This window comes from Oreochromis aureus, linkage group 15 (assembly GCF_013358895.1).
Source record: "Oreochromis aureus strain Israel breed Guangdong linkage group 15, ZZ_aureus, whole genome shotgun sequence".
Taxonomy (NCBI): domain Eukaryota; kingdom Metazoa; phylum Chordata; class Actinopteri; order Cichliformes; family Cichlidae; genus Oreochromis; species Oreochromis aureus.
In genome coordinates this window covers 23,459,595-23,481,527 of record NC_052956.1, presented here as the reverse complement: position 1 = coordinate 23,481,527, position 21,933 = coordinate 23,459,595, and the positions used below count along the sequence as shown (strand labels likewise).

Here is a 21,933-nt window from a genome sequence, read left to right as displayed (position 1 = left end):
TCCACTCATACTTTGGAATTAAAATAAGCTCCACTGTGAATCTTTACTTTTAATTTTCACACCTGTGTAGCCATGCTGGCATCACCACTCCTGGAACGGCAGCACATTTTAGGGAAAACCTAAGATGTTACACACCCCTGAGGAGTACATTTGTGTATGTTATATCTGTAGGTATGCCGGGATCATCTGTTACAGACTTCTGAGCACAAATGTTTGATGAGCCAGAGCCAACTTCTTCAGGAAGACACTCATGTGAAACAAGAATCTCAAGAATTTTTTTTTACCTTTCAAAACGACTTTGTCTGCCAAAGCAGGAACACTGAGCTCCTGCTTTGTCTTCCAGAACCTGTAGAACATTTATTTATTCTCAATTTTATGTAAATACTGAGATTTTTAAATAATATTTTGGACTAATGATGAAGAATTATACAATTGTAAGTCATAAGTGGAGTGGAAAAAAATACATTAAAAAAATATACAACCTCAATGCAGGAAAGTATAAATGCATGTGTGCAGGCCTCCACTGGCATTTACAAAGGATCGTCCAGGATGTTGTGAGCTCCTAGTAATCTTCTCCACATAAAATCGTCTTTAAATGTTCCTTAAAGAGCCCTCAAAGTGAGAAAGATGGATTCATTGAGTTCTTGAATCTTTATGGAGAGGTTTTCCTAAAGTCATCCACAGAATAGCTTGAAAGTATCTGATGTTACATGGGTGGAAGGTTTTTAAAAATTCTGTTTAACAGAGTCCTGGCACACCTCTGGTCTCCTTCCTCTCTGTCAATTGTGTTACTCTGTTGTGCTTAGATATATGTGGACGAAAGACACACAAAGAGGTCAAATTTAAGGGAAAACAAACCTTATAAGTAATTTTTTGCTGCTTGACTGGGCCCCGGTGTCCTGTCCGGTTTAACCTTTGTGAACCTTCAGTTGAATAAAAACGACACAACAAAGATTTCATATGAAGCTTTTTATCAGATGGATGAAAAACAGGGGAATGGCCCTTTATCACATTTACAAATGTACAGATCAGAGTTTTTGCAGTGAGGAGTCCGGCGGGGCCTCAGGAGGAGTTCATTATGGGCCTGCCGTACACGCCGTGATAGTACCCGCTGTCGCTGTGCGCGGGCTCCAGGCCGGGTTTGGCCGCCATCAGAGCCCCGGACACGGGGCAGCCGTAACCTCCGTACTGCACCACCGGCTCCAGCTTGTGGTGCTGCGGCTCCGACATGAGGTTGTTGATGGAGAATGGGTGGTTGAAGGAGTAGTGGGTGTGGTAGGGGTCCGTTTTCAGGTGCGCGGCCTCGTGCAGCAGCAGCGGGTGCGGGTGGTGCGAGAGCAGGTGCTGCGTGTGCGTGAGCGGGGAGGGCACGCGCACGGGGCTTGAGGCTGGCGGTTCTCCCCGGTGGGGTTTGAGGTCGGCGCCCTTTCCGTCAGAGGACGGAGGTGACGATGAGGAGGAGGAGGAGGAGGAAGGCGGGGAGTCCGAGCCTCTGCCCGGCGCTCCGGCCTCACAGCCCGGCTCGCTGTCCGCCTTCTTCCCGCACTTAAAGCGCTTCTGCCGCCGCAGGTAGCAGCCGTTCTCGAACATGTTCCCGGAGTCCGGGTGCAGCGTCCAGAACGAGCCCTTCCCCGGCTTGTCAGGCGCGCGCGGCACCTTGATGAAGCAGTCGTTGAAGGAGAGCGAGTGGCGGATGGAGTTCTGCCAGCGCTGCTGGTTTTGCCGGTAGAACGGGAACAGGTCCATGATCCACTGGTAGATCTCGTTGAGCGTCAGCATCTTGCTGCCGGACTGCTGGATCGCCATGGTGATCAGGGAGATGTACGAGTACGGCGGTTTGGCGTGCGTGTAGCTGCGCCGGTAGGCCTTGGACTCCCGTGGTCTGATGGCGCAGGCCTGTCCGTACACCGGGCTCATCACCGGCACGTTCCCGTACGGCGGCGGGCTCATGGAGCTCATGCTGGGCGGCAGCGCGGCGGCCCCGGCGCTCTGCGTCATTCCGGAGGCCACAGAAGAGCCGCTCACCCCGACCGGGTGGCTCACGTAATGCGCGTTCATGTGGCCGGTGCCCGTCATGCCAGGCGTGCCCATGTAGGTGCTCATGGAGTTCATGTTGGCCGCTGGGGGGTAACACTGCGACACAGAAAAAGCCAATTAACATTAATTAATGCACGAGGACACACACACACACACACACATTGAGTTAAATCCTAAATAATTTAATTTAATTTAAAATTAACAGCCTGATAATGTCGCATAAACACACAATAATAAATCCAGCGGATTTATTTCAGCCTGACACAAAGATCAGAGTCAGAAAAGACACCGGAGGCCAAAACAGAGCGAAATAATTCGTTCCTGATCGGTGCTACGATCAGTGTTCTGTCACTGCAGTCTTTAAAATAGTGAGTTGGAAAAAAGGCTGGAAACTTGAAAAATACACATAAAAACTCCAATAAAGCTTCACAGCAGGCGCAGAGATAAAAATACACGAAAGCCTCTGATTAGTTTCAAATAACAAATCGGAAGTTATTTAAAACAGTGAAAACTGCTAACTACGAGATTCTGATTATTATAATAAAGACTAAGACTGACTTTCTGTTTGATTTTCCAGTGACCCAGTTTAACAGTAGCCATGTTTTTAGGGTTTCTAATACACCTGTATTCCTCTGTCTAATTCATCCTAATTGAGCTGTATTTGCTATAATCCGAGCCCGTCCATATCTTTAAATCTATAAGCACGCAAATCCTTGTAAAGGCTGCTTTCACTCTGTGGTTTTCTTGAAGGTGAAGGTGAAGTCCAAACCTTCCACTTTACCTCTCTGTGACGTGTTTATACTTTATTTATTTTTTTAAAAATAGACCCGAGCTCACGCGCAGGGTGTGGGGACTACTGGTAATGTTAAGTAAATCACTAATGCAACTTTTAGAGGGGACAATTTTATTTGAATAGAACAAAATTATCACGAGAATTACAATTTTTAAAAATAAGATATTTCGCTTTAGATGTATAAAAATGTGGGAATTTTATTCAGCAAAAACGTCCAAGGAAATTATTTTTATAAGTAGAATAAAATCTTTTTTTTGTCTTTTTTAAAATAAATTTTTAGATAAATATTACACATTTATTTTTCTTATTTTATTCTCTTGTTAACTGATTTTAACGCTTTTGTTTTATTAACCTAGAAAATTCTTTGTGAATTCAAATCAGTTACGCAGAGTTTTAACAGCAAGTCAAAGCGCTTGTTAAAATCTGTCCCTCCAGAATGAAAAGCGGGTGTGAAATTTCGTAAATCCTGTAGAAAAATAAAGGTGACGTTTAATCGCGTAAAAACTTGCATTTTGTTGCCCGTGTGTGTCCTCGCTGGCAGCTGCAGCCATTTTTCTTTTGCTCGGTGTTTGTTTTGCTGTTATGATCGAATTTAAAGCAGGTATCGTTTTTAAATGTTAGTTACAGTTTAGATTATTTGACACAGCCGAGTATTGAAGGTCAAACAACCTCCTGATTTTCGCTTTAATTACCTGGATTTCTGGAACAAACTAGATCTCAGTTTAACAAATTCTACTGCAAATATTTACTTAGTTTACTTAAAATGAAAAACATGGATCATTATTTTTACTTGAAATCCACCCGAAGAGTGGCTCCTTTGACAAACTCAACATGCTCTAAAACGACTTTAAAAACTCTTCAGATTCAGTTTTACACCTAAGGTGTAGGCTAAAGTTTAGTTTAATCAAATTAAACTCAATAATACTAATAACTGGTTATACTTTTATATGAAACATTCAAACTGTGCGTAAACGACTAAATTGTGTAGGCTCGGTACAGCTGAGCCTCTCAGAGTCCAGCTCAGATCCTGTAAGTGACCCTCAGTTATCGTTTTTCCGTCACTGAGATTGTCCGGCCCGTGATCGGGTTTTATCTGCCTCCTCTGCGGGGAAACCGCTTCCTCTGATCGATATTTAACCAATAAGCCAACATCCCCACTGACTGATAACACCCACGGGTGAAATTCACGGACCTCGGGCTCTGCGTAGTAGTAGCTGCTGCTCCAGTCCGGATGCTCGTGTCCCTCCATTTTAACGGCGCTCAGCATCGTGCACGATCCAGCTCCAGATTCATCCAAACAGCTCCACACAAGGCTGGAAAACAACCACGTGAACCCCACCTTTCCTCAGCTGGCAGCCGGTACCGGGCCGCTGAATCCCGCCTGTCTGTTTGTCACCGGAGCTGCTGCCTCTCACCTGCGCGCGCACTGTGGCCGGCGGACGGTTTGTGCGCACTGAGCGTCTGCGGCACCTGCTGCTCGCTGCTGCGCAGCCGCTGTCCAATCAGCCGCCTGCATCCCAGGGCCGGATAATAAACTCCCCGAGGGCGGGGGGGCACGTATGCTTAGCTGGGCCCCTGTAGGAGTCTCACAGCAGATTCAGGTTTAATTTTGACTCTCAAAAAATAATTAAAAGTGAAAAGAATTAAAGAAAAATGGCACCAAATCTGTCGCACAGTCCACTAGCAACGAAAATGGACAGAATCAGATCCACAGATTCATGCTTTGGATTTTTTTGTTCAAATCAGCAGGATTTTCTATCAACACATCTACTGATTCATGTCCATTTAAACAGGTGGATTTTCTCCCAAATTAAAGAACAAAAAAAGTCCACAAAGTTTTACTGATTTTTTTAATCTTCTGTAACTCATTTCATCAAAATGATCACTATTACACCTTTTTTCTGTTTTACACCTAAGGTGTGTTTTCTTTTGTTTTTCAGTCTCATCTTCAACTTTTGTTTGGTTACATTTAGCCACAAAATTGGTTTGTGTTACGTTCTGTATTTTTATTTTTTTGTAAACATTTAAAACTTCATTTAAAACATTTAAAACGTCTCTTTCAACAGAGTGATAAGCTAGCATAAAGTTAGCAGCATCTAAGCACAGAGTATTAACACTGTTGAAGTATTAAGATATAGGAGTTACATTACAGATATCAAATCAAAAGGGCAAAAACTAAATGAGAGCAGGGAAATCGGGTGCAGGGCAGTAAAGTATGAGGCCATCTCTGGGTATACATGCAGAGGAAAACCAGGGGTCACTGTATTGTATTGCACTGGATGGAAGCTTTTCTTTTGAAGGTGGTCTGACCAAAAGACATTTTTCTGTCTTTATGATATAAAGGATGTGCTAGTTTGTTTAGTATGTATAACTTCAACTAAGAATCCTCAAGAATTTAGATTTACATACAGTGGTTTTAAATACCAAAACGATGCCAGTTAACATCATAATCCTCATGTCTACAATTCAAGGCCAAGGGACCAGATTGGGCCTCTATGAATCCAGAATCATTAAGCTTGAGGTTCTCACAAAATTTTGGCCCACCTATACGCTTGAGTTAATGAATTCACAGAGTGGAAGTACACAATTGTTTCAATTTAAGAATAATGCATGTCTCAAATGTAGTTTGTGAAGCTCAAAAAGCTGTAGGAGTGGTAAAACACAAAACATGCTGGTTCCAGAGAGGCTGATCTTTAATGTCTTTATATAACCGTGAAATATGAACCTTTCCCTTTGTGTGAAAGTGTTTAGTTCCCGGCAGAGTGGAGGCTGTCCGGGATCTCCTCCTTCCTTTTCAGCTGCAGGGTTCACTGTTTGTGCTCTGACAGTGTGTGTTTACCTGCCGGTGAATCTGAAAGGATAGCCGATACACACAGCCGAGGTGAAGGAACAAGAGGAGCTGGACCACCATGCTCTCTGCACACAGCCGCTGTTTTATCTTCTGTGGCCATCAAACATGACCACAAATATTTCCCTTCATTTGTTGGTTGCACATGAAGACCGAGAGGGGGTTGAAGTGTTTATCAAAGCTGTGACACAACGAATGGCATCTCTCACCTGCACACTGAAAGTATTTACAAGTCACAAGTTATGGATTAAATACTGACTGAAGACTTTAAAGCGGCTTCAGATACAACCTCCTCTGTTGTATCTGAAGCCGCTTAACAAAGAATCAGTGGGCATGAAGGATAAATATGGAATCTGTGGCCAGGAAGGAGATCTTCCTTACACGTGACGTACCCGTAAAAAGTTGCAAATCTTTATTATTAGCTTTAAATCTTTTATTGAAACAGGTAGTCTCACTGAAACCTTACTAAAAGTCACTTTATACATTATCATGAAGTAAGAAAAACACACACAAGGCTGTTTACAGATACAAACCTTTAAAATGTCCCAGTGAAATGAGGTTGTTTATTTGTCTCCCACTGAAAACTTCACCTCCACATGAACAGAGTCAACATTTTGGGATTTCCTTCCCTGGATGATTGCGCGTGCACCAAGATATTTTTTTATTTTGCATCCTGGGATAAGATGGACAGAAAACGTGCCCAAGCATGCGGAGAACATGGAATCTCCATGTGTCTAGAGATCCTCATGGGTGAATAAATGATGAAAAATAGCTGTGATTTATTGATGTATTATAAATATTTTATTTTCATCAGCTACAAATGATAATACTCCTTACTCTGCATCCACAGCCTCCAAATTCTTGACACAGGAAACAAACAGAGATGTTGTGTGCTTGATCGGCTCTTCATTACCCACCATACATCTAACAATAATCTGTCATTTGTGATTTTTTTTTAAAATTGGCATCACCTCCTAACCCTGCTATATATAAATTCAGCTACAAAACAGATAGAAACAGATTGTTCTTTACTTCTTCTGACTACACCCAGTTCCCAAACATTATTCATGAACACTCTGTGTTTATTTGTGTGCATGAGTTCAGTGGGACTCTGTCCTCCTGTCAGTCTGTGCTCTGTTTTGAAGGACACATCAGCTACTAAAATGCGTCACGAGGGCAGCAAAGAGTGAAGACTCCATGAGGAGTTATAACTGGGGAGAGCGCGTCCTTTCCAGAAGTGTTTTTACCTTTAAGTATCACTAAATCATAACCACAACTGAGATACAGAAACCACAGAGAGAGGAGTGTTTAAACAACTTGTCCTTCATATTCATACATTTCTGCCCTCCAGCATTTATCTGTGTGCCTGTGATTACAAAAGTTTTATTTTTTAATCTTCTGTTATTTAAATAAATAACAGAAGTCCTATGGAAAAAAATGTTATGAGCACATCTGTATAATGAAAAAATTTCACATCATATTTAACTGACGGGACTTTAAAATGAGGCTCCAACGTGGAGACGTTTCATTTCTACAGAACAAAGACACGCTGTGGAAGAGAGCCAGAGATTAATAGTAACTAAGGGAGGATTCAGGGTCACCTGATCCAGTCGTAACTATATGCTTTATCAAAAAGGAAAGTTTTAAGCCTAATCTTAAAAGTAGAGATAGTGTCTGTGTCCTGAATCCAAACTGGAAGCTGGTTCCACAGAAGAGGGGCCTAAAAGCTGAATTCTCTGCCTCCCATTCTACTTTTAAATACTCTAGGAACAACAAGTAAGCCAGCAGTGTGAGAGCGAAGTGCTCTAATGGGGTGATATGGCACTACAAGGTCATTAAGATAAGATGGGGCCTGATTATTCAAGACCTTGTATGTGAGGAGCAGGATTTTAAATTCAATACTGGATTTAACAGGCAGCCAATGAAGGGAAGCCAATATAGGAGAAATATGCTCTGTCTTTCTAGTCCCTGTCAGTACACTTGCTGTAGCATTTTAGATCAACTGAAGGCTTTCCAGGGAGTTTTTAGGACATCCTTATAATAATGAATTACAGTAGTCCAGCCTGGAAGTAATAAATGCATGAACTAGTAAGAAGAGATGCTCGGAGAGGAGTTAAAGAAAGGAGTCGAGGATGTGCAGTTGACAGAGGAGGTGCTGTGGTGATTGTTGTTCCTGTTGTGCTTCATGGGCCATCGTGTTTGCAAGAAATCAGCTGTTTGATTAGCCGTTCTTTAAAAATGTGGACATATGTATTTATATTTAACAGTAACAAGCTGTTTGTGGAGATTAAATTAGAAACACTAAAATTAAAGTATAATGGTGGATACTGTAATTACTGTAAAATCCTCTGTGGTTATGTGTTAAGCAACATTTGTGCTGTTTCACCAGCTGAAATTTGACTTTCAAAGTATTTTCCACATAAACATAGAATATATTCCACCATCATGCCTGATTATAGATTTGATATGTGACATATGTGACTTAAGAATGGACAAAAGGAAACTGTATGTGGAAGAAAGTAGTGAATAATTTTAGAAATTAAAGACCTTTGTTGAAGACCTCTGATGCCCTCTGAGTGCAGTGGCTTTTAATGAGTTTCCAGCCCTGCAGAGGACTCTTTTCTAGCTCCTATTTCTGCACCTAATCATGCTGTAAAGTGAGGTTTTTGTGACCCAGGTGAGCAAATATTGTCTCTTAGTCTAAACCCGTTTGGCTGCTGCTCGGCTGAGATTCCTGCAGGAATAGCAGCTGTAAAACCGAGGCAGCCTCTGGGAAAACTGGGAATCTAACCTGCAGCTGGTGCTCATTCAGCTGAGTCTATATCAACAAAATGACATTAGATTTTATTTCCTCAAAATAAAAAAAAGAAAGAAAAGAAAAGAAAAACCAAACAGAAATTGCAGGTGTCTTCAGTGGAATCTGCTCATGAAAGTGAATTCTTTCCTTTTGACTGCTTCTCAACTAAAAATTAAAAACAATTATTCAGACTTTCATCAGGTGCATCAGGTGTTTTATTAGACGTACCCCTTGTTTTTATGACAGGAGCTGTCATCTTGTTTGTCTGTTCATCTTGCCACAACGCTGACACCTCCTGGTAACATCCCATAACTACAATGATTAAATCACAATTCAACATCAGATTTTCAACTGGCCGAAATTTTGTTGTTATGATAATAAAAAGAAAATATATATAGCAAAAACAGTAATAAAAGAAGCTTTTAGAGCAGTAAGAGTTGATTCTATGTTGGGGGTTTTTATTATCACAAAGGGAGAAAAAGTTACATTATCTAAAACAGTTTTTGTATTTCTAAAAACAAGGCACTCGTACTTTGTCCTTTTCATCAGTTATTTATTTATTCATGCAATTAACCCCTTAGGTGAGGCGAACACATCAGATTTTTCATCTTTTCACAGAGAATTCAAGTAAATAGTTTTTATTCAAACTGTGCATTTATTTTTATTTGTAATTTTCTGTGTTGCTTTGCTTTTGATTAAGTTTCATTTAAGTATTGTGATCTCTAGTTTGTCAATAAATAAATAAATACAATAAAATAGTCAAGAATAAATTATTATAAATTATTATAGCAAGGAGCTGTTACGTGTTTGTTCTTTAATAGTGATTATATTGATTTGATGAAAAAAATTTATAGAAAATAATTTAATAATTACTTAAAGTCTTAATTAATTTATCAAATTACTATTTTATTGAATAAAAAAGAGAATTATCAAATGTAAAGGAGCCTCTTTTAGCCGTGTTATCACTAAAAGTTGCTGCCTTTATACTTGCGGTAGTGTAAACAGCGGTTTTGATGGTTTTAATGAGGTAAGGACGCCAAAAAAAAGTCGATGTGTCCCTACCGAGCTTCCGTACACCGGAAGCAGCGTGTTAGTTTGCTGTGGTTGTTACAAGGGCAGAAGATTTGTTTCTGCAAGCATCTTACTCAACTGATACAATTTATAGTGCTCTGATTTAGTTTTAAAGCAGTTATTCATTTATCTGAAGTACCACAAATCTAATATAAGGTAAGTTCAGACGTATCAAAGACGTTAAATAAAACGCCTTCAGTTCAAAACGAAGAAATAAGCAATCGTTTGCTAACATATTGATGTTTCTTGGGCGCCCAGCTTGTTGTGTCATGCTGTCATTAAACAAACTCTTTAAGGTTGCGATGTTCTTCAGCTCAATCATGTGTCAGCTTCAGATTGAAAATCCAACTCGGAATTTTATTTTGGTAGAGTGGCAAACTATTTTTCAAAATAAAGTTACAGCCTTTTTCTTCTGTCTGAATTTAATATAAAATATTGACAATCTGTTGTTTTTGTTATAGGTTTTAAATGTACAAAATTACATATAATCACAATAAAATAAGGTATTCTCATTTTAATCTGTTCTAAAATATTTGCAGACAATAATTTAACTTTCACCGAAGAGCGAGGTTTGCTGTCTGTTATCTGTACTGGAGGGCAGAGCTGTGTACCTCTGTCTAGCAGTGAAATAAAATAAAAATATTCTATCAGGAAAGTTAGATGTTTGTATTTGTTGGTCTCACCTCAGATGTCTCCGAAACCTCTGGAGCCGCTGGCTAAGAAGCTCATGAAGGGCGTGATTGCTCTGGAGCTGCTGGGCGTCCTCGGGGCTTACGGTCTGTTTCGCACGATGGACACCAGCCGAGGTATGAAATTATGACGTGAAATGGATCTGAAATAGGTCTGGCTTTATATCGTCCTAAATTTCCTGTTTTATATCCTGCACCACCTGCAGATTTCAGGAACACCATGAACAGGAGGTTCCCATCCATCCTAGAAGGTAAGAAGAATCTCCAGGTTCAAACCCTGGCTTAGCAGGGGGTGTTCTCCAACACTGGCTTCTTTCATAATAATAATTACTGTTTATATAGTACAAAGTGTGGTCCAGATTTAAAATCACTACTGAATAAGAAATTCAGAAACACACACACCACAGCCTGCACGACGTATGAAAATAAAAATGTCAGAGCACAGATGACGTTGAAATGTACATACAACAGATGAAAATGAGCTCATATTTAAATCAATTAAAACCCAAGTAGGTGAAATAAATCAATTCATATGAAAATAAAAATGATTAGTGCAATTTCAGCAGAACAACAAAGTTTTATTGAAGATGCCAACATGGCACCAAATAAAACACAATATACATTAAATCAAGTAATGTGTAAAAGTATGTTAGGTACACACTTACTGCAGAACAACCTGATTTTTTTGAGCCATAAATTAAACAACATGTTTATAAACCTTCCTTCTGCTTCATGTGGACATCATATCATAATTTCTGTAACTTAATCAGCTGCACAGCCATGCTGCCAGTCTCTTAACCCACAAATTTCCAACACAACAAAATTAATTTTGTGACGTCCGCTTCCTCTCAGTTTACTACAAGTCCAACGAGTGGGCGGGGATCTACGGCATCCGAGAGAGAGACCAGGAGGCTTGGTCAGCCAAACAGGATTGAAGGTGTCCATTGACGTCATCGTCATTGTCGCGTGCAGCGCCTTGGCATCGGAGTCTGGAGCCTCCCACTTCGGCTGCTTCAGCACTGCACGTCAGGAAAAAAGACATCACTTCCTGTAAAGACTCATCCGATCTCGTTCGTTTATACAGGAATTGTCTTTCTCTCTGTGGAGAAGTTATTAAATGTGGCTGGTATCCAGCCCAGTCAAGGAAATCCTGCCTTTGTTTTTATTTTTTAAACACATATACTTTGTATATATTTGCCGCTGTATGAAGCAGCCAAACCCAAAACCTCTTTTTGGGGGTTTTTGTCTCACACTCGGTACCCAAGTACAATCTCAAGTGGTGGTGATGATATGGTAAATGGACTGGTTCTTATGTAGCACTTTTCTACTCTATATGAGCACTCAAAGCACTTTATACAACTAATTCATTCACCCAATCACACAAGCACTTTTTCTAACTGTTAAGTGTTTACTGTCTAACATTCATACACATTCACACTCCGATAGATGCATCGGAGAGCAACAGAGGGTTAGTATCTTGCCCAAGGATATTTGGCATGCAGCCTGGGATCGAACCACCAACCTTCCAGTAGCTGACCTGCTCTACCACCTGAGCTACAGCCACCACCTTCCCCCTGACATCCTGGTTCCCTCTTGCCAGAGCATTTGTGGACTCTCACTGGATGTAGACACCCTGGTCGGGAGTCAAACCCCTCACCTGAACTTCCAAAGGCGAGTGGTGTTACCACTATGCTATTGATCGATCAATCGATATACATATATATGTAGAGGTGTGTGTGTATGTGTATTTGTGGACTTTCTTGATACTTGCCCTGTTAATCCTGCTTTTTCTTTGCTGACCTTTAGCATTACATTCTTGTACTTCCTCTTACTTTACTTTGATATAATAGCTGTGAACTAACAACAGCCACAAGAGGTGTTATTGCTTGATATTAAATTACATTTAAAATGGTTTAAATCTGTTAACTGCTATATTTGATAATTTTATCCATTCATCCATCTTCTTTTGCTTATCCAATTCAGGTTGCGGGCAGGAGCCGGAGCCTATCCCAGTTGAAACTTTATAAGTTTTAATAGTTAATACCACACCAACAAAAAACCTGAATCTAGTTTAATTTGTAAATGTAAAACAACAAAACCATGAAACGGTGCAGACCATTCTAAAAATGCCACATTCTGATCAGCAGGTATGTTCAACTTGATCTGAACGACAGAAACAATCATTAAACCTGTAAACACACTGAACAGGATCATGAAACACTTTAATGTTTGTGTCTCACACAAACACACACACACAGGTTGTATGTGAATTGATTTGTTAGATACAAGGAAATTGCTGCTTATGTGTCAAACAGGCTCATCCCATGTCAGCTCAGATTTGCCTGAAAGAAAATTCTGAACGAATCATGAGATTTCTCCATTTCTACTGATGTCAACCAGCCTCCTGGTAGACACACCTGCGGTCTCAATTTGAAGTTCTTGAGGTTGTGCTTCAATTATCGCACTCACAAACTTCAGCCTCTCACAGCTGAGGGTAAAAAGTATTCCCAGGGATGAAGGTCGGGATGTTTTTACACATCACGCTGAAATCCTTTTTTTGAGAGAGCACTTTAAAATCCTAATATCTAGAAAATTCCTAGAGCTTCAAATGTGTTAGAGTAAATATGAATGTGGAGCGTCAGCAGTGCAGCTCCAGTTAACGTTAAACGGTGGACGTTTGAAGTCCCTAAAATATTTCAATGTGTGATCTCCGACAGCGGATTTGGAGACTTGTAGAAACCACAGTAGATTTTATTTAGAGCTTCTCACATACAAGACACGGGATATTCTTGAAAACAGTCCAAAGGTGAAAAACAAACCAAGAAAACGGCACAGCAGCACACAGCCTCTCATTGGCCAGAGAAATTTGGGCCATGAGGCTGGAACTAAAAACAAAGCAATATTTCCCTTCTCTACATAAATATGAGTTATATGAGAGAGAACAGCGTTACAAATTTTGGATCTAATAAATTTACTTGGACTTCGTATATTGCGTCATACCTGGGAATATCACAGTGAACTTTTCCCCCAACATTTAAGCTTTAACGAGTGTAACGATTCACTTTTAGACTGTTTTTAAGACAATTCTGTGTAAGCAACATTGTGTGAGAAGCAAAATGTTTCTACAGGCTGTAGACATCTAAATATTTCAGCAACTTCAAGCATCCTTCATTCATTCAGAGGCCATTTTCATAGAGGCACAGGACTGGATATTTACCCTAAAACACAAATGTTCCCTCAAAAACATCATGAAACAGCCCTGCTTTCATCCCGTGAAGTATTCATTTATGCATTTTAAAACCAAAGTTTATTTTAAACTTGATGGACTGAGATGGAATGATCCAGATGAGATTTGCAGCAAAATGTTCAGCACAACAAAGTCTTTGATTTTACAAAAAAATAAAACAAGCTAAACGTGGCTCCTCTTCATCAGCCCCCAGATTGAATCTGTAAACACCGTTTTATGTCCGCGTCCTCCCGGTTTACGATGAGACCGTCGAGTGTCCGGGGATCTACAGCGTCCGGGAGACAGACGAGGAAGGCGTGGTCACCGAAGGTGTCCCTCAGCTTTAGGCCAACATCTTCAGCATCCTCATCATCTACTTCCTCTTCTTCTTGCTCCCAAACGTCCCGCTTCCCGTCCTGGCTCGGCCGAACCCAGTCTTCTTCTTGTTGAACACGGTCTTCTTCCTGCGCAGCGTCTTGGCGTCGCGGCCGTGGATCCAGTCGTCGCGCTGAGCCTCCCACTTCAGCTGCTTCAGACCTGCACACAGGAAGTGTTAGAAAAGACAACACATTTGGTTTATCTGTGCAGCGCAGCTGAATGGGACTGACGGGACTTTCTCTCTGTGGAGAAGTTATGAAACGTGAGACGAGAGACACCGGCCTTCGTCTCGTCTGTTTGTGTTTTTAACCCTGTGATAACCTGAAACAGCCTCAGCATCCTTCAGCCCACACACATCAGTCTGAATGTAATCATTCTTAGTTTCAAGGTCCATTGAATGACATCACTGTAATAACGGAGATAGCAGTTGGGTCAATATAAGGAATAAAACTCTAACTTACTCTATGAACATTTCAGGTGCTGTAATTATAATAGAAACCATAACAACGTAATCAAATCCTCAGCCTTCAGGTGGCCACCGGTCTTGTTCCTGCAGTACTATGAGCTGTTCAAGGTGAAGCTCTGATCTCACCTGCTTTGTCTCTATTGGCCATGGCGTTCAGCCCGATGTTGTCAAACTTGGAGCCGGCATTCTCGTCCAGCAGGCAGCCAAACTGAAAAAAAAAAAGAATAACAATAATGATGTTATAAGACCTTTGAAATATTTATGATTCCATAAATATCCTGTTGTGCTTCTTTCCATGAATTCTCTGAAGTCAAACTGACCTCTTCAGCAGAAGCAAACATGGCTGCATCTTTCTTTTCCTTCTTCTTCTTCTGTTTGGAACCTGAAACATTGAACAGTGATCATTAAATAACCTCCGGAGTCGCTGATTGAGTTTTCTATACGCAGCCAAAACAAACTGACACATTAAATTATGTTAATAATTCTTTGAGCTACAGATCCAGCATTAACCTAAAGATCCAGAGAAGTCGAGGTCCTCTGAGGATTTTCTCTTTCCCTTCTTGGTCTGTGGGGTGATGTCTGGAGCTTCCATCTCATCGTCATCTGAATCTATACGGTGGAAAAGGTTTTTCTCAGTTTCAATATTACATTTGAAAAGAATTATTTTCTCTCATATCTTCTGTTCCAGTGATGGACGTTCATATTCAACACGACCCAAGTTCAAATAAGGAGCTTAGCACGTGCACAGCTAATGCTTTCAGCTTCAGACTGCTCTAAACACTCAGTTTCACACTGATTTTCCTCCTCTTTCAGACAGAGCATGGACTCCGTATAAGATAGGGAAGGATTATTCTGAAATGTGAATCATGCAAAGCTGCTCTACAAGAGTCCAAGAATTAAAATAAGGAGGTGAAAATGAGCAGAATAATCCCACATTAGCAGAAGGATAAATTCTAGCCATCTTTCATACTTTAGCATATAACCCCAAATTTTGCATTCATTTATTAAATGTTTTTAAATTAATTGTAAGATATTATATTTTAATTAGGTCCTGCTTTAACAGATGAGTTGACTGAATTTAATAATCTGTATTTTTATAATATTTAAACTTCACTGGTTCCAGAACATTAAATGTAAATGTTTAGTGGTTTTCTTTGAATTATGGGGTGCTCGTCTAAAAAAGGCTTACAGATTATTGGCTCAGATATCCCATGATGCACTGTGTTCCCTCTTCAGTATGTAAAAAACAGTGGTTAGGATTTCAAAAGGTACTGACCTCCAAATGCAGCAGCTTCATCCTCCAGCTCAGGAACTGAAAGAAGAGAAGAAGGATCAGGTTTCTGTAAGATCACAGGTCGATTCTGTCCTTTAACTCATGAAAACGTGGACTTGAATATATGAACATCAATGTAATCTGAAGTCAAATAATGACAAAAAAGACATTTATACAGGCAGAAAAAAAATAAAAGTACTGGTGTATTAATTTAAAAACAGAATATTGAACTGAAACTCAAAACTAAGCTGGATTAAAATAAGTTTTTGTACTCTGTCATATTTTTTACCTTCATCATCATCATCATCACCCTCTTCGTCTCCGTCAGGGTCCATGAACATCCCTCCTTCTTCCTCCAGTTCATCGCCAAAGTCTTCCTCATCCATGCTGCCCAAAGACACCTCCTCATCGTCCAGGTCGTCCATGTCTGAGTCGTCCACGTCCGACTCCGAGTCATCTCCTGATTTCTTATCTTTTTTACTCTTTACATTACTGACAGAAAAACAAAAAAGTCGTGAGGAAGAGGAGGGTTCAGTCAGTGTGTCAAACTCTTTAAAGTCTTTATTTGTTCTTTTCAAACAAAACCAAAATCGTGTTCGAGTCTCACAGCCAATCAGATTATTCTGTTTTTAGACTAAATAAATACCAACATAATGCTCTTCCTAGTATTTCCTGTATTTGCTTTCCCATGTGTAGCTACAGTAATACAGAAACAAATAAAACAATAATACTTTAAACCGAAGGAAAATACATTTAAGAATAACAAAGTAAATCAATAAATAAATGGAATGGAAATAAAACCCAAGAGTAAATCTGACAACTCACCCTGCAAAGTCCAGATTATCACTGCCGAGGTCGGTGAAGTACGAGTCGCCTTCAAAGGTGTCTGCCAGAAAACAAACAAACAGTTACTCAGCCAGAGAACTTTAATTTATACCACGAGCAAATGAGGAAGAACAGGAGGAGCACAGCCAGAGATACAGAAGGGCCTCCGGTGGGCTCCTCGTCCTTTAGCGGGAACCCTGTCACAGCCCAGAGCCGAGCATTCCCCCGAGAACACCAGAACCGGCAGGTCGACCACTAATGGCCGGGTCTCTTCACGGATGAAAGCAGGTTGACACTGAGCACATGTGCCAAATGTTTAACTGGTGAAGGGTAGCAGCAAACAGCACCTCAGACTGGCCAGGGGTTCACCGATTCCCTGATCTGAGGGACGATCCTCCCATCATCAGGATCACGCCCAGGTGTTATCAGGCACATGTGGACCAAACTCACAGTGAGCCAAACTACGACTCAGACTGGATCAGCCTGTGATTTTAATTTTTACCTTTTATTTGAAATATAAAAGATTTAAAATGCAGTTCTGTTTACTTCAAAATTTCAGTGTTTTATGTAATCTGTGTTTATAAATTTAACTGTACAAGTGTCTCGACTGAAGCCAGTAACCAAGGATCTGTGATGTTTTCATGAGGAGATGCTGAGTATTAAATTAGAGATGATGGTTTATTTACCAAGAAGTTTCTCAAACTCATCATCGTCCACATCCTCCAGGCTCTCGTCGTCATCATCATCGCCTCGTGGCCGGCGTTGCTGCTTCTCCTGCTGACGTTTCTTGAAGAAGCTGACGAATGAAACAAAGAAACAAAGCTCATTAAACATAATACAGTCGAAAAACAGGGAAAATATGTCAGGTGACTTTGCTGGGACGCACCGATGGAAGAAGATCTCGTCAACAGGAACCTGACTTTCTTCTTTAGACAGAAACTCTGCGCTGTTCACTGACAGACACAAATAATTTAAAGGATCCACACTTCATCTGATATCACAGAGCAGGTGAAGGAAAAAAAAAAAACATAGAAAGTGTGAATTTTGTTTAGTTACCTGGTAGCAAGCTGACAGGTAATCTGTGTTTGGGCTTCATCACAGCGGCGTCGGTGTTTTCTATAGAATAAAAAATGTTAAAAAACTGAAAGTTTACACTTAAAATTATTAATATTAGTTAATTAAAAGCATCAATAAACTGTCACAATGTGTGAAGTCAGCATGATTAAATCTGTTTTGATCCGAGACAGCAATGAAACCACAATAACGACTCTTCAGGATGTTTTTTATCGTTTTCTATCTTTCTGAGTCTCAATTTTTTATTTTTCTGTTGTTTTCAGCTTATAAAGACTTTTATTTAGATTGTCTTTACTGTCCACTGTCTCTTGTCTCTCTGCAGGTTGCTGCTGTTTTGCAGCTTTGTGCATTTTATTTCATCTCTTTTTAATTTTTTTGTTCCTCTTTTAAGTCAGTTTAATCATCCTTTCTTTTTTGAATCTCTTTAATCTATTTCAGAAATGTGAACATTTGACACCAGTTTTCACCATTTTCCCATCTACATGTGATCATTTTGTATCCATCTGTGTTTATGTTGCATCAGTTTTTGATCATTTTTACAAAATGCATCCGATAGAACTCGTGTTTGCTTGTCTTACGTTCTGCTTTGAGCTGTTTGGGGTTTCTGAAGACGAATCGATCGAGGAAGCGGATGAGGGTGAAGTCCTGCAGAGGGTCCCCAGAGTACTGGATGAAGTCTCCCTGTGGAAATAAAATCATATCAAACATTAACAGCAAGAATCATGATGACTACAGAGCTCCTGAGCGTGTGGAAAGGGGCGGGGCTTTTACCTGCAGAATGGTTTTTGCAAACAGCGACACTGACGGGTGGAAGTGCAGAGCGAGCTGCAGAGAACATTAGACATTAGGTTATACACAGCAGCTTGTGAACACAAGCTCTGGATGAGAACTTTGTGTTTATTGGGACAGATTTTTTTTTACCTTCTGCAGCTCCCATAAAGTCGAGCGATCTGCGCCGCAGAATAACGGGTTTCTGTGCAGCGGGTCGTAGGTCTGAACACTCTTAATTCCTGAAAGAAAACAGGACAGAGAAACAAACACAATGAAGCTCATCTTCTTATTTACTGTCATGCTTTATTTTAATCAGCCAGGTGCAACAAACACACATAACTATGTCGCATTTTAAATTAGAGCCGGTAGTGGTTTCTGGAATAGAGATTACAACATGAGCTAAAAGTTTTTCCTGATCCAGGCAAATAAAAAAAAAAAATCTGCCATTAGTTTCATGAAGCTAAAACAAAACAACAAGCTATTAAACATAAGTCTCCCAGGAAGACAATGGGTGGAAATGGTGGAAAGTACCAGGGGCACTGGCGGTTATGTTAGATTAAACCCATCCTTCAACAACAGTTTTCAAACAAAGAAGGCTGACAGAAAGATAATTACGATTTTATGAATGTCAGCATTTTATGTTTCACAGACCTTCCAGGTTCTGGTGATGTACCCATGATGCTGCAGGTTTGACCTCCTCTCCCTCTGTGTTTGTTTGTTCCTCTAGTTTGTCAGCATCCACGAATCGCTCCTCTTCATCATCATCCTCCTCATCTGCAGCGAGGTCTTTGAACGCCTCCTCTTCCTCATCCTGAATGAAGCCATAATTCAAAAGTTTAAAGCAGTTCATCTTTGAGAGCATTTATGTCCAAAAGGAAAATCTAAAGCATCAGTTTTACACCCTCTGAGATTTCTTACCCCCTCCTCCTCCTGCAGCAGTATCTTCAGGCCCGGTTTGGCCCTCATGACCTCCGACACCAAGAAGAGCGCCCCGCAGGCGAAGCTGGCGCTCTGCTCGGCGCTGATCTGCAGGAGCCGCTTGACAAAGGCTTTGACCCGCCTCAGCGCCACGTCAGCCTTCATGGATTTGTACAGCAGGTTCAGGAACATGTTCGGGCGGGAGGACGATGACAGCCCGGGGTCCAGCAGCTTCCTGCAACACAGGTGGAGAAAGTAAACACCTGGATGTTGTCTGTTTAAAGCCCACAAATGAGCTGCCAGGCAAGGTTTTTCTTACCTGTACAGAGCCACATAGTACCGGTCCGAGATGCTCTGCTGGGAGTCCATCACCTGGAACAGCAGCATGAGTGCCTGCACGGCCGTATTGAACTTCACCAGATGAACCACTTTGAAGAGTGTGTCCATCTGGTCTCTCACTTTGTCGTCCCCGGCGCTGGTGTAAGGATACGCCCTGTTCACGCCCGCCAACAGCGCACTCAGCATCTTCGACTCAATGTCCTTCTTTTTGACGCAGGCACGGAAGAAGGAGAAGTAGATGGTGATGAGCTTAGCGGCGAGCCCGTCCTCATCGTGGCTCAGGATCACCTGGCTGAGGAAGCACACGGCGTAGTACTGCGCCTTCGGGCTGATGTTGGGTCGGAACAGGAGCCGCTCCACCTCGCAGCACACCACCCCCTTCATGTTGGGGTGTTTGTGCAGCAGCGTCTCCAGCAGGTACGAGGCCTTCGCCGCCGTCTTGTACTCGGGGTCTCCAAGCTTGTTTACCACTTGGGTGAGCAGCGCCTTCTCCTGTTCCGGACGGCTGCACAGCAGCTCATGGGCGGTGGCTAGCGCCTTTGCCTTGGTGGCGGGCACTGTGTCGTGAGCCACCGAGTCCAGCGCCACCACAAACTCAGCCACGTGGTGCTTCAGCTGGTGCTCAAAGTACCAGAGGATGAGGCGGCGGTCGCGGGCGTCACGGTTGCCGCTGGCCTTCTCCTCAAGCTGGTCGAATGGGTGCTGGGCAAAGGTGCGGAGCTTCCTGTCCTCAGGCAGCAGGTTGGACAGCAGCAGCTCTCGCACCGTGTCCATCGCCATCAGACCCATCCGCCGACTGCCTTTCTTCTTCACCATGGTGACTAGGTTCTCCACGTGCTCCAGCATGTGCACCGGAGCGTCCTGAATCAGAACCGTCATGGCTGCCATTCTGTCCGCCAGCACACCGGAGGAGACGACTGTCTTCATCCAGGCCGAGTTGGCGCCTTTCTGCAAGCTCTTCTTGGTCTTGTAGAGGTTTACCTCAGCCTCGAACAGCTGCTGAGCGAGCGACTTGTACTGGGAGACCAAGGCGGCATCCTGTGGCGCCGACGAGCCCTCTTCTGTGTAATCCAGCTCGAACCACTTACCACCAGGTTTGATCAGCAGCACCTGCCGCGGTTGGAACTCAAACACGGTCGGGCTCTGCTTCGCCTTTTTTGCCCCCGATGCCGGCGCCTCTTTTGTCTTCTTCTGCTTCTGATCGACGACGTTGGGCTGAGTGTCAGGTGCCGTCTCCTCTGCTTTCTCCACTTTGACCTTTTTAGCTTTCTTCTCGCCAGCAGCCATGGTAGTGGTGGCGGCTTCGCCCTCAGGCTCGTCCAGGATGGTTTGCTGCGTCGCGTATGCCCGGATGCCCAGCTTGGTGATGAATGACTCCAGCTCGCCCTCCTCCAGGTCATCTATCGCTCCTTTCATGCCGCCATCGACGAGCTCGTTGGAGTCTTCGAGGCCGGCGAGGAGGATGTAGTCGGCCTAAAGACGTAGAGAAGAACCACAAAGAAAAGAATAAAAATGTGCGACAAAGAATTCTGATTAATTAATTAGTAATTAATTCTGATTTGTCTATAAATTGTATTTAAATTTTTACTTTATTTGATACATTTTTATTTATTTATGTAAATAATACCATGGAAGCATGGATACATCCTGAGGTTATAACAACTGTTCAGCCACCGGTCTAATGGTGTGGGGATATTTACTTGGCACACTTCCCTTAGTACCAACTAAGCATTGTTAAAACACCACAGCCTTCCTGGTTACTTGACCATGACACTGAGTTCACTGTACTCAATGGCCTCCAAAAGCATCAGAGCTCAGTACAGGAGAGCACCAACAGGAGATCCGCATCATGGATGAGCAGCAGCTGTCTGATACGATCACGTCCATAAGGACCAAAATCTCCTACGAATGTTTCGAGCGCCTTGATGACTCTATGCCATGAAGAATTAAGGCAGCTCTGAAAGCAAAACGAGGTCCAACCCAGTAACAGCAAAGTGTACCTAATAAACTGTCCAGTGACTGTGCTTTTACGTCACATAAACTTTTGTGTCAGTTCAAAATCTATAAAAACAAACCGACCTCCACAAGTTAAAACGCTCTCTGACCCTGTTTGTGAGTGTTGGCCCTGTTTCACCAGGTAAATTCACCTTAGTTCCTCCGAGCCGTAAAACCTCCTCCAGACTGAGCTCCTCTTCTTCTCTCTCCTCCTCCTTCGTATTCTTCTCTTCACCTTCATCCTCCTCTCCGCCGCTGTTTTCCGCCTCCGGCTCGTTTCCTTCGGCCTCAAATGTCACTTTTTTCGTCGCTTTGGACTTTTTACGTTGCTTGTTTTTCGCTGCCATGCTGTTTGCAGCGTGAGGGAAACTGACCCGGATGTTGAATGAAACGTTTCCGGTGCACGGTTGCCAGATCTCATAGGGGGGTGCTA

General features: G+C 42.0%; 3 protein-coding genes across 4 annotated transcripts; 1 reads left to right on the top strand and 2 right to left on the bottom strand.

The window, feature by feature from the left end:
• Positions 1 to 954: 954 nt before the first annotated feature.
• Positions 955 to 4,250, bottom strand: LOC116329578 (hepatocyte nuclear factor 3-beta). Its single transcript, XM_031751630.2, has 2 exons — positions 4,023 to 4,250; positions 955 to 2,133 (listed from the first exon to the last, which is right to left on the bottom strand). The coding sequence occupies exons 1-2, from the start codon at positions 4,095 to 4,097 to the stop codon at positions 1,063 to 1,065; spliced, it is 1,146 nt and encodes a 381-aa protein (XP_031607490.1). The 5' UTR covers positions 4,098 to 4,250; the 3' UTR covers positions 955 to 1,062.
• Positions 4,251 to 9,558: 5,308 nt separating this feature from the next.
• Positions 9,559 to 11,385, top strand: LOC116329581 (protein CEBPZOS). Its single transcript, XM_031751633.2, has 4 exons — positions 9,559 to 9,702; positions 10,235 to 10,352; positions 10,442 to 10,486; positions 11,088 to 11,385. The coding sequence occupies exons 2-4, from the start codon at positions 10,235 to 10,237 to the stop codon at positions 11,168 to 11,170; spliced, it is 246 nt and encodes an 81-aa protein (XP_031607493.1). The 5' UTR covers positions 9,559 to 9,702; the 3' UTR covers positions 11,171 to 11,385.
• A 907-nt stretch (positions 11,386 to 12,292) lies between these two features.
• Positions 12,293 to 21,927, bottom strand: cebpz (CCAAT enhancer binding protein zeta). 2 transcript variants are annotated; one of them, XM_039599185.1, is made up of 17 exons: positions 21,653 to 21,927; positions 19,486 to 20,978; positions 19,167 to 19,401; positions 18,900 to 19,059; positions 18,399 to 18,487; positions 18,249 to 18,302; positions 18,056 to 18,158; positions 17,460 to 17,519; positions 17,290 to 17,356; positions 17,090 to 17,199; positions 16,404 to 16,464; positions 15,873 to 16,070; positions 15,582 to 15,619; positions 14,816 to 14,914; positions 14,626 to 14,687; positions 14,432 to 14,513; positions 12,293 to 13,998 (listed from the first exon to the last, which is right to left on the bottom strand). In XM_039599185.1, exons 1-17 carry the CDS (start codon positions 21,845 to 21,847, stop codon positions 13,835 to 13,837), a joined length of 3,270 nt encoding a protein of 1,089 aa, XP_039455119.1. In that variant the 5' UTR covers positions 21,848 to 21,927; the 3' UTR covers positions 12,293 to 13,834. The 2 variants fall into 2 exon arrangements, with proteins under 2 accessions (XP_039455119.1, XP_031607434.1); XM_031751574.2 differs by having other exon boundaries at positions 15,582 to 15,617; positions 15,868 to 16,070; positions 21,653 to 21,926.
• Between the last annotated feature and the right edge of the window lie 6 nt (positions 21,928 to 21,933).